Below are 16050 nucleotides of genomic sequence, written 5' to 3'. Positions count from 1 at the left end.
AGAGGTGGGGAGTCAGTCACTTTGGAGGAGCGAACGCTGCGTCGCTTTTGCTAATTCCACTCCGACCCACTCAAATTTTTGTTTGGATTTAGTAAAGCTCGAGGTTTAACGATCGACAGTGTCTCTCGCTGTCCGAACGAATTGATCCATCACTTTCCCCATTTAAGAAACTCCCACACACACAGCACACCCCCACCCACCTCCTCCGTCTCTCTCTCTCTCTCTCGAAAAGCAAGGACCTTTGGAGCTCGAGCCGGCATTACCCATTTCCCGGACGAGGCTTTCCGTCGTCCCCGGATGCTTCTTGAGGGATATCGCGTTCTGGGTTCCTCGAGCGACGTCGCTTTCAGGTGATTTTGGAGAGTCTTTGAGCGTCTGATGGGCTCGATCTAATGTGGGTCATCGCTCGTTGCTGTCGCTTCCTCTTGTCGTTGCGATCCGGGCTCTCTTTGCGCCCCCGTTCTTGGGTTGAAATTTGTCTGTAGGGAATCGTTGCTTAAGACCATTAACTTTTGATTCGGAGGCGTGTGGCGTGGATTTGAATGTTGTTCATGTGGGTTGGGTTTGATTCGTAGCTTCGGATCTGCGGATCTAGTTTTTGGTGGTATTTATGGAATGTTTGTTCCTGCATTTCCTCTTCTTGGTTTGTGTTGAAATTCAAACTTTTTTCATCGGCAGTAATTAATGTGGTCATCTAGTTGCTTGTCGAAAAAAAGAAAAAAAAGAAAAGAAAAGAAATTTAGCTGTGAAAGGATGAAGAATTTGAATTGTTGTTTTCATTTCTGGATTTAATGCCTGGGGTGATCTCAGTACCGACATAAGGTACTTCATCACCTGAACTTTGAGTGTGTATGGTTCTCAAAAGTTGTTTGTGCAGTGTGGGGGTGTCTGTGGTTGCTGCATTCTTGAGACTGATGTGATTTGCTTTCCTGTGATTGTGGCTATGATAGATTGTTCGAAGTGTTTCCTTTCAGCTTAATTTCTTCACGCTTTGCTTTTGGATGGTGGTTGATGTTATAACATGAATGGATCGTCGTGTAATACAGTGAGACGATGATTGCTTCGACCTGCAAGACGACTGGAGATCAGCATGCTGAGTAGATGGCAGATGAAAACCATTTGCGTCAAGATTTTGAGGCCTTGAGTGTATCAAAACGTCTCATGCGGAGTGTCAGTCAAAAATTGAGGAAGAAGAGCCTCAAAAGTGAAGATGAAGACGATAGTGTTAGAAGGGTTTCGTTGAGATGTCTAACTATATATGGCAGAGGTGGGGGTTGCAAGGTGGGTGCTGACACGGGCGAGGAATATGGGGACCCAAGTAGTAGGAGAAGGTCGAGTGCCAGTGAAGATGGCAGAGGATACAGTACCATATGCGGTACCGAAGAAACTGGAGTAGACTGCTTCTCGTATGGAGTGAAAGAGAGATTTTGGAAAAAAAATACCAGAAAGGATTTAGAACTTGAAGAATCAACCTTTAACAGCAGAATGCACGTTTTTCTTCCAGATGATATTCTAGAGATGTGCTTGGTGAGGCTGCCGCTAACCAGCCTCATGAGTGCACGCCTTGTGTGCAAGAAGTGGAGAAACTTGACTTCTACTTCGCGCTTCCTTCAGATGAGACGAGAAGGCTTGCATCATAATCCATGGCTGTTCTTGTTTGGTGCTGTGAAAGATGGCTATTGCTCTGCCGAAATACATGCGCTGGATGTGTATCAGGATCAATGGCACAAGATAGACGCCGATATCCTAAAGGGAAGGTTCATGTTTTCTGTTGCCAATATCCTAGAAGATGTATATATAGTAGGGGGTTGCTCTAGCTTGACCAATTTCGGCAGAGTGGATAGAAGCTCATTCAAGACACACAAAGGAGCCTTTGTTTTCAGTCCATTGACTAAATCTTGGCGTAAAATTGCTTCTATGAAATACGCCAGGTCAATGCCTATCTTAGGAGCTTCCGAGGTCCATCCAGATTTTTCAGCGACTCAGGGCCATCAAATCCGGCAAGAGAGGCGTTTTAATAGGTCAAGGATGGGTGGTGGATCAGATGTTTATGAGGATCCTCACAGGCTTTCTCTAAGACGTCAACAAAGAAACACTTTTGATGAGAATGATTTGTCGGTTTGTTCTGCTAGAAAGCCACACAAGTTGGTCAGGCAAAAGATTGATCAATCAAGCTCAAAGAGCTCTAGAAGGTTCGTGGTTATTGCTGTTGGAGGGCTTGGTTCATGGGACGAGCCATTAGATTCTGGAGAAATATACGACTCTGTATCTAATAAGTGGACAGAAATCCAGAAGCTGCCACCAGATTTTGGGATTGTTTGCTCTGGAACTGTTTGTAATGGCATCTTTTATGTCTATTCAGAGAGTGACAAGCTTGCAGGATATGATGTAGAAAGGGGATATTGGATTGGGATACAGACTAGCCCATTTCCTCCACGTGTTCATGAGTATTACCCGAAACTTGTTTCTTGTGATGGCCGGCTTTTTATGCTCTCAGTTTCTTGGTGTGAGGGGGATGGTCAAATTGGCAGGAGAAACAAGGCTGTGAGAAAATTGTGGGAGTTAGATCTCAGGTGCCTTGGTTGGAGTGAGGTGTCTGTACATCCCGATGCTCCGATGGACTGGAATGCCACATTTGTGGCCGATAGAAACTCCATATTTGGGGTCGAAATGTTCAAAATATTTGGTCAGGTGTTGGATTTCATGACAATGTGTGACGTTTCAGAAAAGGGCCCCAACTGGCGTCATATATCAAGGAATCAGATGGCTCATGAACTCGATGCTTCATCTTGCATGACCAAGTCTCTAGCTGTGGCTTATTTGTGAAATCATCCCTCTAATGAAGTTGCTACTCACCCAGATAGTTTCTGATTTCTATTTATCATTGTGCAGAGGTTTTGATCATGCATTGCAGATGCAACATTGGGTCCTGCATTTAATTCTTTGATGAAAATGATTTTTGCATGGGCGATTTCCTCCAGTCTCTCATCACTCCTTCCGTTTGTGCTGTGTTTCTCACATTGATTGTACTGGAGGCGCAACTCTCCCATGTAACTTTTGATGTAAAATTTGATTTCTCCAGTATCAGACTAATTCTGTACTTTAATTGTTGCTTTCTCTCGCATTTTATATATATGCTCTCCATTGCTTCTTCACTTTGGTCTTGCTAGTTCCCAAATTGCCTACTTGACCTGTGAAAATCTCATGCTGATTTGGTTTAATGAAAGCCTAGTCCAGTATCGATGCTGTTAAGTCCGTCTGATAGAACACAAAAATGGGGTGTATTTCTAATCTGAGTGTCTCTGGCTGTAATCAGTGCGTTGCTCCACGTTGGTAGAAAGGGGTACATAGAGGAGTGATTATGCCGACTTACTGGCTACATGGTTCTGTTGTTCTTGTTGTTTTCCATTGCCATTTAAAATTATGTACAGATACGCGGTACGGGGTTTAGTAGCCTACAGCACTTGTTGAAACAGTCAGCAACTTGTTGATTGAACGTACGGTGAAGGTGTGCCATACTGGTCCATTTCCAAACAAATGAACAGAGTGTCTAATGGAGCCACCGAAGGCATATTCCTTAAAATAGTAATTTAACTATGTTGGAATGCTTTAGCCTGTAAATGTTCTGTTCAGACTTTGATTGAATGGGGATTTTCTCCAGCGTACTTGATTTTTTCTCTTAGTAGTTTCGGAGCCATACAAACCAAGGTCTCGTAGTTGGGTTTCAGTGCCAACCCTTAAAAGACATATTTGTCTGTGCAGCTATCGACCGAGTTTCTCCTTCTTGTCCGTTTTTTTTTGTTAGTGTTTACGTGTAGTTTGATGCAGAGAGCAGTAATCCGACTCTGAGATTCACAATATCCATATGTCCGCAGGTATCATCTATTACACTAGTGCTACTCCTTGCTGATACCATACCTTTATCCAGAACTATCCAGACAACATCTAGGTGTGAAGAAGACATTAGGCAATATAAAACAGGTACCACCAAGTGAGGGATAAATCTCTAGATACAATGCCACAATGACAATTGTCAAGTGGGTTACATACACTAACACTAAGATGGCCACAAATTGTGCTTAAGACAAAAAACCAGCCCTAAGGGAGGATCAATTGAATTCGGCAGGATACTTGGCAATGCCCTTTTTCCATTCTGGACTTTTGAAAGACGTAACAAACATTCAGTGATATTGCCAAGCAATTTCACTCAGTTGTAGGTGAAGGACTCGAGCAGAAACAATCCATTCGTCAAGACTGTTAGGACGTACGATGTGCAATGCCTGCGGTTCATATAAAGAAAAAATAGGATGTGCGACGTGCCATGTTCATGCCATGATCAGTATGTGTTGCTGTGTAGGCGATTAGTTTCTTTCCTCGTTACATCGCTCAGAAATAGTGACTTTCTCAGTCATTGGTCTTGAGGACAATTCCGACTTCACGTCAAAAACCTTCTAGACAATTCCTGAAATCAAAACCCTGCTAGTTTCAACTCCGCAGGGTTGTACGCTGGATGATTGGGATTGAAACAGTCCTTGTAGAAGGCGGTATCGCACCAAATGACAGGAATGTACATTTCTGAGCAGGAATCACATGCTCTACATCTTGGCGTCGTCTGTTGAGAGAAGGAAACAGAGAGAAACAGCTGCACAGATGATAGTATATCATTCTCCAGATGCAGCCAAACTAGCTTTTTCTCTGATGACAACCAGAAAGATGGACAAGGCCACCGCAGTCCGTATTTACTTTGCATGCTGCTTCTTATCACGACTTGTATAATGATGAGCCAACTTGCAGGATGACCATCAGATTTTCGGAACTTACAGGAAACGTAGGCTTCTATCATTCACCAATTACACCATAAACTGTCGTGGCAGCGAGAGAGGTTGGGGAGATATCCAAAGGAGAAAAACCCAATGTGGTGTATGGCAGTCGACATATAGATTCCCAAGAAAGATGAGAACAGGAAATGTATGGCCAAAACTTCTCCAAGAAACTTCACAATCAATACACTTCCTCGAGGTGTCATAAATGGTGGTAAATCTTACTAGAGAGCCAAAGATTGGAACTATTTGATGAAGTCATTTGCGAAGCAATCTTCAGCTTAAGAGTCAAGAGCATTAGACTTTTACAGGGAATAAAGGCAATACAATCATGCAGATACATCTCGTTACTTGTAATTAATCTCTGAAGTCAAATCATATATAACATTGACATTATGTTGATACAACAAATGCAGATCATGCGAGAAAACAGAAGATTGGCAGAAGGGGCAATATAAAAGACAAAAGGAAAGATCTAAAATCCCTCAAAGAATTCTGTATAGCACTGCCATATACTATCGATCACAACCAATACACTGGACCTCAAAATTGAAAGGCAGCAAAGGAAATTACATACAAGGTTGGAGAGTGTTGATCAAATGGGAAGTATCTAAATAGGCCTATCCCATATTCGGGAAGATTCCTGAGAAGTTGGGTATCTTGTCGACATGCTTCAAGGCCCTCTCAGCAATCTGCCTTGTTCGGTAATCGGCATGTTGGAAAGCATCAACTAGTGCTGTACTCACATTAGGATCGCCAGATACTTCATATGCTATATCCTCAGTCCGTAACAGCCTCTCAACTGCCCAAACTGCCCATCTCCTCAAGCTATCTGTTCTTTTCTCCAGCAACACGTTGAAAATAGGTTTAATTCCTTCCACCTCACACAATATGGCAACCCCTTGCTCAACATCAACCCCATCCTCTAACAATGTGGATAATGCTGCCAACGCTGCCTCGACCACTTTCTCATTCGTGTGGTCTAAAAGCGCCACCAATTTCTCTACAGCTTGTCCTTCAAGAAGACAAAATGTTTCTCTCAGTGAACATGTTCCTCGGTGAAGCCGACACAATCCTGTTATTACAGGCTGTTTACTAAAACATGGAAAGATGGAAGAGCATAATCCTGGTGGGGGCAATTCTGGCAATCTCGTTAAGTTTCGGGATTCTCTAGACAAGTTCTCCAAGGCCATGGCAGAAACCACCTGTACATTGTCAAGTCCATTGGACTGAAGCAATTCAATAAACAGTGCAGCGACATTGTGCTCTCGGCAGAGTTGAACAGCGCCCGGTTCATCAGGCAGAATAAAAGTGATCCTAGCTAGGATTCGTACCAGCCCTTCCAGATAGGGCGTCACAAAGCGGATGCCCCTAGTCTCTCCCTGTCGTATCCTTCGCACTCTGTAAATGATCTGCTGAAAGGCACCGTCGTCTAGCATCTGCCGTGTGAGACCCAAATCCCTCTCTGGGAGCTCAGCTAAAAGTCCAGCAGCTGCTGCTTGCTCTTCAGTTATGCCTGCATTTTCAGTGACCACTCTCATTAGGCTCCCAAGCTGGCCAACTGTGCCACGAAGGGCATCTGCTAACTCCTGGTCCATATGTGGGGAAAGGTTCTGCAGAAGTTTAACAGAAGCTAGACGCAAATCTCTCTGCGGAGCCTCAATAAACTGAACCAAACTGATAATAGCACCAGAGCTTTTGATGGCAGCTACGACGCTCAGAACAGTAGCAGGAGAACTGGTGAGCCCAACAAGAACCTGAAGAAGCTTACACTCAATTGCCGGACCAGTATTGCTAATAAGGTGGAGCAGATTATGGATTATGTCTTCTGAGACTAAAGTCCGATGGTCTGGTCCCACAGGTATGCCATCAAAATCAATGCCTGAGTTGACAATGTGGGCAAGAATTGTTGCAGACACCTCTTTCAAGCGCATCGGAAGTTGATTAGCACCAACAGTGAAGAGATCTTTGACAAGAGGAGGAAGAATATCAGCATCTACCAACACTTTGGCACTTGCTTCGCAGGAAATCTGGTTTAAAGCTTTTAAAGCAGCTTCTCTTGACAGAATGCTGCCGCTTTTCATTAAATTGATCAGTGCAGAGCCCACCCTCTTAGCTACAAGGACCTTGACATCATTGTTAAGAGCCAGCTCACCAAGAAAACTAGCCATGGAAAGTTTAGTCTCTTGAGACCCTGCATCCAAAAATCAACAGCATATCCATACTCCCATTAAAAATGGTAAGACAATAAAGCTCAGGACGGTTCGAATATGTCATAATGACCATAGTCAAATTAAAATTAAAGCAGAAAATTCAAACAGAAACTCCCATTAGGAGCAGGACTGTTAGCTCATTAACACAGTCCCAGTCACAGAAGACACAGAAAGCAGGCATTGGATATATTTTGAGAAAATATCTAAGATAGGAGAATGCTAAGTGCTAATGTCCTCACTGGAATTTCTCTGCACTTAAATTCATTGAGAAACTAGAGCGACCATCTTGGAAGTCATCTTGTTCTAATGATGTCCAAACTTCCACACCTTGTTCTCTCTGATCTCTCAGAAACCTAATGTTTATTTCAGCTGGGAGTTAGAAGAGACTACGAATCATTAAGCATCAATTCCTGTGCCTTGAAATGGAGAGTATGATTTGACCCCAGAAAATAAAAATGGAGAGTACGAACTGCCTTAAAAACAATATACCGTCAATTGATTTTTTGTATGAGCAAAGCACAAAACTAATTCTTAAGAATCTCTGTCAATGCCTGCTGCTGCGTGCTTTTTTTTTTTTTTTGGGGGGGGGGGGTGTTGAAGTTTATTCTTAAAAGCACAAGAAAAAATATAGTTCACAACTTGCATCATCTTGTTTGATAAAGTCAACAGAGAAACAAAGGCGTTCATGTAACCACAAGTATCCAGAAAAGCACCTTCAAGCAGTTGTGTCAGAAGAGGCTGCAGTCTACCATTCTCAGCCATCTGCCGCACATTGTTCTCGCAACTTTCCAGATTCTCTAACGTCTTCTCAGCCTTCTCAACAGTCAAAACATTTTCTGATTTGCTGCTAGACATTCCAACCAAAATGAGTATAGCACCATTTACCGAGCCAATCTTTTCAGACAAGACCTCATATTTGGAGAGCTCATACAGCAAAGAAACAGCTTCTTCCCTCTCCTTAGACTGCTCATGAGACAAGAATTTAACTACTGTGCGAACAGTGTCCCCCTCAGCAATTATTTCCTACAAGACATCAGACAGGCAATGAAAATAGGCAACAAAATCAACATGCTGTTAATTGTACTTGCTATTCCTCAAAGTTCACCAGTAATATAAAAGATTCAGAACCTTAACATCTTCATCTTCCTCCACCGCAATTCTAAGGGTATCAAGAGCTTTGCACCGGACTCGACGACTACCGCTCTTCAACATTTCAACAATCATAGGTACGAGAGCTGCATTGCGCACTACATGCTTGTTTATTCGGCTTTTTTGACAGATGTGCTGAATGTACCTTAGCGCCTGCACAATGTCACTTTCTGAACTACCCAAATTTAATGACCTCCGTGCCATATCAAGTTGAGCAGTTTCATTTCTAGCAGTCCATTCCTCAATTGTGTTCCTCAAAGCTATACTAGGTTTAAGCTCTGTGCTTCTCAATTCCTTTTGCGTCAGTGGGCAAACCAACTTCCTTCCGTTCTCTCTGCATTCTTTAAACCAGTTCTCGATGGCCGCACGTTCAAAAGTTTGTCCATTCTCTGATGTCACAGGATCGTGCATAACTTGTTTTGTCAAAGGGCATACAAATGCATCATAGAGAGGCTCAATATGCAGCCTGTCAAACTGATGGCTTTCATCTGACTGGCTGCCAGTGTCATGGCTTCCATCCCAACTTCCTGCCATCTGATCCAAATATCTGACTGCGAAATGAAACCAGAGAAAGGCTGCATGTTAATTTCTTTGACAACAAAGAAGAGTAGCAAGATTATCACCAAATAAGATCCGTAAGGTGATAAATCCTCTCACAGAAAATGCGTAATAACCACACCTCGTGCAAATAGAATGTTGGTGATTCAATACCACCATTTCTTCCCCTAAATGCAATAACTCTTGTTAAGAGAAAACTCATGCATGGATGAACACTATATGGGTGGCTAATTCTAAGTCCAGCAGCCAGAGGTGTCATGGTCCATATGCAAAACAGACATGAACAGTAAGTTTCTGGTTTGAGAGGTGCAAAACATGAGCTGGCAGATGTATAATTGATAATGGCATGCATCAAATAACTTATCTGGATAAGTTATACAAGCTGCTTAATGCTGGTATTAAACCATTTCACCCATTGCAGTTATGCTATTCCTAAGTCGTGCATATATGTTGATGTGGACACAATTGCAGAAAAGTTCCCGATGTGGTACAAGAAGCAGAAATCAATAAAATAGGCCTGGAAGTAAGGTGTGTATAGTATGGAGGGAAGAGGTCACAACTTTTGATCCGGAAGGAGTTTCAGGTTCCATAAAGTATGCTCCTGGATCGCTAGTTAATGAAGCCAAAATAGATATCCCCCAAATAACCTCATTTATATTATTACTCTTAGTAAATGATCAAGTTCAAAACAAATAAATACCGACAATGCTTCCATTGCGACTCTAATCAGGATCCCAATCCCCATATTCTCCCTAGCTAAACAAACCTGGAAACGCTATAGCTCATCCTCATAGCTGAGTAAGCAAACATCGACTGAACAAGTAAACCACCACCTTAGTTTAGAATCAAGCATAATAAGAAAGATACAAACCACAAACAGTACATTTACCATTGTCTATACCACAATCTGGTCACCATATACATCATGAACACACCTTAGTGCCACATCAATCGTTCCATAGAGCCTATGACATATCTCAAACAACTACAAGGGTTCACATACTGGTACAATTAAGTCTGTGGGTCTTCATATAGACTAACATATGTCTCTTTGTGTATAATCTCGCTACTCAATCAAGTAAAGTCGACATTCCAAATATACTTTACAGACGCTGTCTCAATATTCATTAGTTTGAAATGTTTGAGGGCAATTTCTATTTTTAGGCTTGTTTTCAGCACTTTTTGACTAATTCGTTATTTTTTTATTGTTTTTGTTTTCTCATTGTTTAGACTATATTGTCAAGTAATTAGGGTTTCAAATGAATTTTTTTCCAATTTTGTTCTGCTGAAGCATCTGGTCACCTCTCTATGAAAATGCTGATTTTGAGAATTCTTTCAGTTTCGATTTTTCGCGTGGAGCTATGAGCGTGCATGCAAGTTCCCATTGCGTCACACGCGGTCAGTCCAGATAAATTGTCAGGTGATAACAATTTATGATTCCATAATAGACTTCCACGTAAACATAAGAAAACCAATATGCAACCCCCATCTGATGCCCTAGCCGCAGAATGATGATCATCAATGAATGGTCTTTTCTGGGGAACTGCGTGTTTACAATAATTTCGCACGAGTTTCTGCACATTAGGCACATAAGGTTATAAAGATAGAGGATAATGGTAAGATTCCATTCATGACATCCAATTGCACGGGTTGATACGAATAAATCCCAAAGAAGGGACAGTTTTGCAGCCTCTTAGAAGAGAACCGATATGGAATGAGTTAAATCAAGCTACCAACCCAAAAAAGGAAAAAAAGGTGAAAAAAAACCCAATGCAAGACAACCGCCAGAAACCGTCTCAGCCAATTCCCTGGTCACGCGTAAATTACGGTCGAATCACACTGCTTTCCAAAGCTAGAACTAAAATTCAGTCGAGTCAAGAACTCCCCCATAGTCCCCTCCTAGCTAGACCCAATTGATTTTCCTCACCGGCGATCGCCGATCATCAATGGCGCGGCTTCGATCGCCGCTGCACAGCTCAGGCACGAGATTGCTTGTCCACCGGACCAGCAAAAACCGCGCAAAAGACGATCCACTTCCCAATTCCAGCACAACCGACACAATTAATATATATATAAATAAATAAATAAAACCCCACTTTCCATTCTCATCGTAACCGCGGGAACAAAAGAAAAAAAGGGTTAAAAAAAAAAAGAAGAAGAGAAAGGAACAGGACGACCGGGGAGAGGACCGAAGAGCGGGAATGCGATTACCTCGCGGCGAATTCCCCCAGGGAGCAGCACGGAAACCCTACCCTCAGCTCGACGGAGCCATCGCGCGGCCCGCGGACGGGAACCCATCGCGAGCAAGGCGCGGCGATCGCTGCAGCTCTCCCGGACGGACCCGGCCCGCAGTCAAAGAAGACGACGGCGGGCGGCGGGCGGCGGGCGGCGGGCGGCGGGGAGGGCGAGCTGAAGCGACGGCGGCCGCGATGACTGGCGTTCGCGATTACCGAGACGAAGTAAGGGGAGGGGTAGGCGAAGGGGCCAGGGGAAGGAACGAAGAAAGGAGGGAGGGAGGTGCGCGAACAGTAGTTGAGAGGGAGCAGACAAGGCTGGAGAATCGGAGAGAAAAAAAAAATGATGGAAAGAAAATAGAAAGCTTTGAAAGGAAAAGTAAAAACAAAAAACAAAAAAAAAAAAAAAAAGGAGGAGAGCAATCCCGACTTCACGATTTGACTCGGGATCGAGCGAGAGAGGGTGAGGGGAGGGTTGACTGAGAGGGGAATAGTCGTCGTTGCAGCCTCGCGGACGAACGAATCAAACGTGGAGAGACGGAGGGACGGTCAGACAGGCTGGCTGTGCCCGGGGGGCGTGGGTGGGTGGCTGTGCTCGGCCTGGCAACTTTTGTCGTCCTCCTTCCCTCCTTTCCCTTTTCCGCATCAGTTAAGATGACGGAGAGACTCTCGCACCCAATCCATGCCCCCGACCCCAACGTGTTGGGGTCGGTTTTTGTCCTAATCATATTTTTCACTTTGTGCTATGAATCGAAAAATATTTCATTACAAATTAATATAAGTGTCATCACATATACGATACTCCATTTTACTATATCAAAACACATGGAATTTGACTCATTTTTATCTTCTGTCGCCAAAGTCGCAATTTGTCCAAGCTCTCCAATCTCGACAATTACTCCCACCCTTGTCGTTACAAACCGAATCACTGATTTACAAATCTTATCCCTTCAATAAACGGCCGTTAAGTGGTCATGGTCTTGAATGCTTGATGTAGGGAATTGCGAGGAAAATGTATTCGGATACAATGCGTCGTGATCATGAATAGTCTCAAGAGACTACAAAAGTCGTGGGATCCGCTTCAAGTAGGTGGGCCAGGCATAAAAAGGAAGGGAGCCAGGCCTTTCCGAATGGGGTCGTTCGCCAAGGTCATTCACGAGCCATCCACAGATCGATGTGGTCGTCCCACTGGAACGGCGGCGCCGGCTCGTGTATTTTAGCTTTGGGGACATGCGCAAGAAGTGATGAGACGAAGTAATGTTTGGGAGTAAGTGGAGTTCTAATTTTGCTGTGACATGTTGGAAGAACACGCGATCGTACAAATAAAGGCCAACGGGCAGTTTCTCATTGGAAGGTCCAATTGAATTAACTCCATTTAATGATCCATGATCACTTCGGTCTCCAAATGGCCCCATCGTGTTACTCGTGTATACACGAGAATAACCTCTGACATCATATGCATTTTTCGGCAAAATCCAGGCGTTCCAAATATTAGCAAGCTTGGCGTTTTCCTCATGTCATTTGAGCGTTAGTACTTAAGTTTATTATAAGGGTCTGCTAAGTTCATCTCGAAGAGAGAGAGAAGAGAGAGAGAGAGAGAGAGAGCCCTAAAGTTCTATGGCGATAAGCCATCCCGACAATTAATGAGCTACACCATGTCCTGGGAATGCAAGCACTGTGCATATGCAATCTCAAAACTTGGTGATATCTGTGTATTGCGAATTCAAGAATCCTCCTGGAACACAAGACGGACATATGTCGGTACAAAATTGAACCCCGAAACATCATCTTCCACGTGCTGGCTTTCATGGGAGGCTTCAAGAAATTAGAACTAAGCCAAGTGCTCCTTCAGGTAGTCAAATGGGTTGAAGGAAGAACCTCAATAAACCCATCTTTTCCTGGAATCCCGAAGGGAAAATTCCACGAGGGAACTGCTCGAACCCATGGATATCCAGCATGTGACTGCATCATATTGGGCATCAGCAGATTTCTTCGGCAAATATGATGTCATAGATGAATTGCACTGCAAAAAAGGAAAGAAAGAAAGAAAACGGACACCTTGAGTGAATAGTAATAAGCATAAAGTTTAGACATGTTGACAGCACAACACACATATAGACCAACTACAACAAATGGCAAGTGAAAGTCTCAATAGCTCGATGAAGCACGAGGATTTGGAAGATGTAAAGACCATTATTGTTATCATTCTCATTGATCACACCTCAAGTTCTGTAGGTCACGCTCATATGCCTCATTAACACAAAAACCAACAAACCTAGTTTCTCAGTCAAGGGAGAACTGTGGTTCCCAAATCTTATATGTAAACAACGATAGCAACTTGAAGAACAACTCAATCACATAAGAATGAAGGCAACTGATGCCAACGTGATTCAGCCCTGTCAATATCAGCTTATCAGTTCAATTGCTCTCCGTAGTGTTTGAGATCACTGGGAGGATCAGCATAAGATAGCTCACTGTTCAAGACTGTCCATACACCCAACATGAATACATACCTTCCTCTTTGGGAATGTTAGGCTGATCAACCAAAAGTTGCTGTAGTGCATGCAGGTCACTCGCACTGCAGTGTGAACCATACAAGAACAAATTATTAACAGTGTGCATATCAGGAATCTGTACGGTAATTGCAAACTCTACATATTCCTTGGAAACCATGCATGAACATGAACAAGTGCACATCAATATCTCTGATGGAGATCATGGAAGAGGAATGAATGGCCAAATTATTGAGATTTTCAATGTAAACATACAATTATACAAACTTAAGATGATACAATATTCACTGCAGCCTCACCCATTAGAGACAGTTTCAAGTACCTTGGTTTCAAGGCTAGAGTTGAAAGTGCTGATACAACTGAGGATTTCAGAAAATACCTGGCAAAACAAAGGAAGATGTTCTAATAAACATATTGACTTCAAATTGCTTATACTTAGATGCAGGGGACTATAGGCTATGCTATTGGAGCATGTGAAGAAAGCTAAATGCTAGGACATAGAAAATCATAAGAACTAAAAGAACCTCAGAAATGAACAGATGCAAGCATCTAATAGAATCCTCTCGATGGGGAAAAAGTCATTGTGGTTATTCAAGTGCCTGATGCCATGCTAGATTCATATAAAATTTTATCTAGCTGAAGCACCATACAGGTGAACGACTGTCTTCCCAAGTTCAAAACTGGTCTGCAATTTGCTTAATTCATGGAAATACTACAACCATGGCCCAGGAGGCTGGGATAAAATCCTGGGCTAGACTGTAGATATATTCAACCTCTGACCGCTTTGCTCATTAAAAACCTCAAGCATTTCTCCCAAAATAAGGTCTCCCCACAAACTAGGCATCAGCAAGGAAAAAGGTTGTTTTTCCAGAAAGGGAAGTTGCATACTCTGAGCGGTGCATCTCATAGAGAATCATAAGCCCATCCAAGCAATCTTGAAGACATGGTTTTACTCCCACTTGCTGCTGCAGATACTTGACACTGGGCTGGCCGGATCCCCCTTTAACTAGTTGCTTGCTGTCTCGATGGATCTTTTCAAGAGACATGACAACACCATGAAACTCCTCCCTGAAAATTTCACCAATCCAATGACATACAGTCCAATGAAAGTCGCAAATAAAAGTATCTCTTGTCCTAAATCTGTAAGGCTTGGTGGAAGCTAAGAGTGAATTCTATCATTTTTATACCTAAAAAAAAAAGATTGGGAGGGGTAAATTTCAATCAGGAAGTTTGAGGTTCGCAAGCCCATCACGAGCAACAAAGTGTTAGCAGACAGAAAGTCTCTTCACACAAGGTATGAATTCATGACAGTGATGGAAGACAAGTGACCCCTTACCCCTAGACCAACTACGTAGCGGTAGAATTCATGGATTCGTAGCTCTAAAACCAGCACAGAAATTTTGCCAAACACTTGGTGGGCATTGTCTAGACTTACATGGTCTTCCTCATTGAAAGCATAATGTTTTCCAATGACTCCACCTGCTTAGTCCAAACAGCTTCACCAATGCCATCAACAGCTTTCAGGGGACCGTAGTTCTTACCATCTCGAATCACCTAACGGCGAGATTACTAATTCAGTTTGACCGTCCCACGAAAGAAGGGGGGGGAAAAAGCCACGACAAAAACGGAAACAAGAAACGTTGAATTCCCAGAACAGAATCCAACGAAAATACCTGTAATCTGTCCATAATCGAAGAGGCGTTCCTGAACTGGGAGACTAGACGAAGTTGAAGCTCCCCCCAACGATCCATCTCCTCCCGGACTTTCTTGAACTTCTGCTGGAATTTTCTTACCGCCGCCTCCATTCTTCTCTCGATCGCCGATCATCAACGGCGCGGCTTCGATCGCCGCTGCACAGCACGACGGAGGCGATTAATTCAAAAAAAAAAAAAAAAAAAAAAAAACCCACTTTCCATTCTAATCGTAACCGCGGGAACAGAAAACAGAAACAAAAAAAAAAGGAACTAGACGACTGGGGAGAGGACCGAAGAGCGGGAACGCGATTACCTCGCGGCGAATTCCCCCGGGGAGCGGCACGGAAACCCTATCCTCAGCTCGATGGAGCCGGCGCGCAGTCGAAGACGGCGACGGCGACGGCGACGGCGACGGCGACGGGCGACGGACGGCGGACGGCGAGCTGAAGCGACGACGGCTGCGATGACTGGTGTTCGCAATTACTGAGACGAAGTAATGGGGAGGGGTAAAGGGCTAGGGCCTAGGGTGGGTGAAGGAGGGAGCGAAGCGCGCGAACAGCGGTTGAGAGAGAGAGAGCAACAAAGGAGAATAGGAGAGAAAAAGGAAAATTCCAAACAGAAATGTCATCATTTTTACGGATAAAAATTTAAAGTAAATTTTATTCCAAATAAAATAAGTGAAATGCCTGAAGTTTTTATAACTATTTCAAATAAGGGTTTAGTCTCGCCAACTCATTGATCAGTAAAAATTTTTAGTTGATTAGGATAATTTTGTCCAAGCATAATTTAAATTTAAATTTAATTATATTAAAACTTAAAAAAGAAAAATTTTAAAAGGGGAATCCCTTTTTCAAGTTTTAGTTTTATTT

The 16050-nt window shown here is 43.2% G+C and overlaps 3 protein-coding genes across 4 annotated transcripts; 1 reads left to right on the top strand and 2 right to left on the bottom strand.

Moving 5' to 3' along the window:
* On the top strand, nt 1-3155 carry LOC104448942 (F-box/kelch-repeat protein At5g42350). The gene is made up of 2 exons (XM_010062896.3): nt 1-350; nt 1047-3155. Exon 2 carries the CDS (start codon nt 1102-1104, stop codon nt 2824-2826), a length of 1725 nt encoding a protein of 574 aa, XP_010061198.2. The 5' UTR covers nt 1-350; nt 1047-1101; the 3' UTR covers nt 2827-3155.
* Nucleotides 3156-5152: 1997 nt separating this feature from the next.
* On the bottom strand, nt 5153-11327 carry LOC104448941 (U-box domain-containing protein 44). Of its 2 annotated transcripts, none has more exons than XM_018876363.2 (4): nt 10952-11327; nt 8162-8729; nt 7747-8056; nt 5153-7014 (listed from the first exon to the last, which is right to left on the bottom strand). In XM_018876363.2, the coding sequence occupies exons 2-4, from the start codon at nt 8714-8716 to the stop codon at nt 5441-5443; spliced, it is 2439 nt and encodes an 812-aa protein (XP_018731908.2). In that variant the 5' UTR covers nt 8717-8729; nt 10952-11327; the 3' UTR covers nt 5153-5440. The 2 variants fall into 2 exon arrangements, with proteins under 2 accessions (XP_018731908.2, XP_010061195.2); XM_010062893.3 differs by having other exon boundaries at nt 8162-8733; nt 10952-11326.
* Nucleotides 11328-12574: 1247 nt separating this feature from the next.
* Nucleotides 12575-15749, bottom strand: LOC104448940 (uncharacterized protein At5g43822). Its single transcript, XM_010062892.3, has 7 exons — nt 15495-15749; nt 15161-15337; nt 14923-15041; nt 14376-14555; nt 13810-13866; nt 13488-13552; nt 12575-12997 (listed from the first exon to the last, which is right to left on the bottom strand). The coding sequence occupies exons 2-7, from the start codon at nt 15290-15292 to the stop codon at nt 12954-12956; spliced, it is 597 nt and encodes a 198-aa protein (XP_010061194.2). The 5' UTR covers nt 15293-15337; nt 15495-15749; the 3' UTR covers nt 12575-12953.
* Between the last annotated feature and the right edge of the window lie 301 nt (nt 15750-16050).

Source organism: Eucalyptus grandis, chromosome 6 (genome assembly GCF_016545825.1).
Source record: "Eucalyptus grandis isolate ANBG69807.140 chromosome 6, ASM1654582v1, whole genome shotgun sequence".
Taxonomy (NCBI): Eukaryota; Viridiplantae; Streptophyta; class Magnoliopsida; order Myrtales; family Myrtaceae; genus Eucalyptus; species Eucalyptus grandis.
This window is presented reverse-complemented; position numbering and strand designations above follow the sequence as displayed.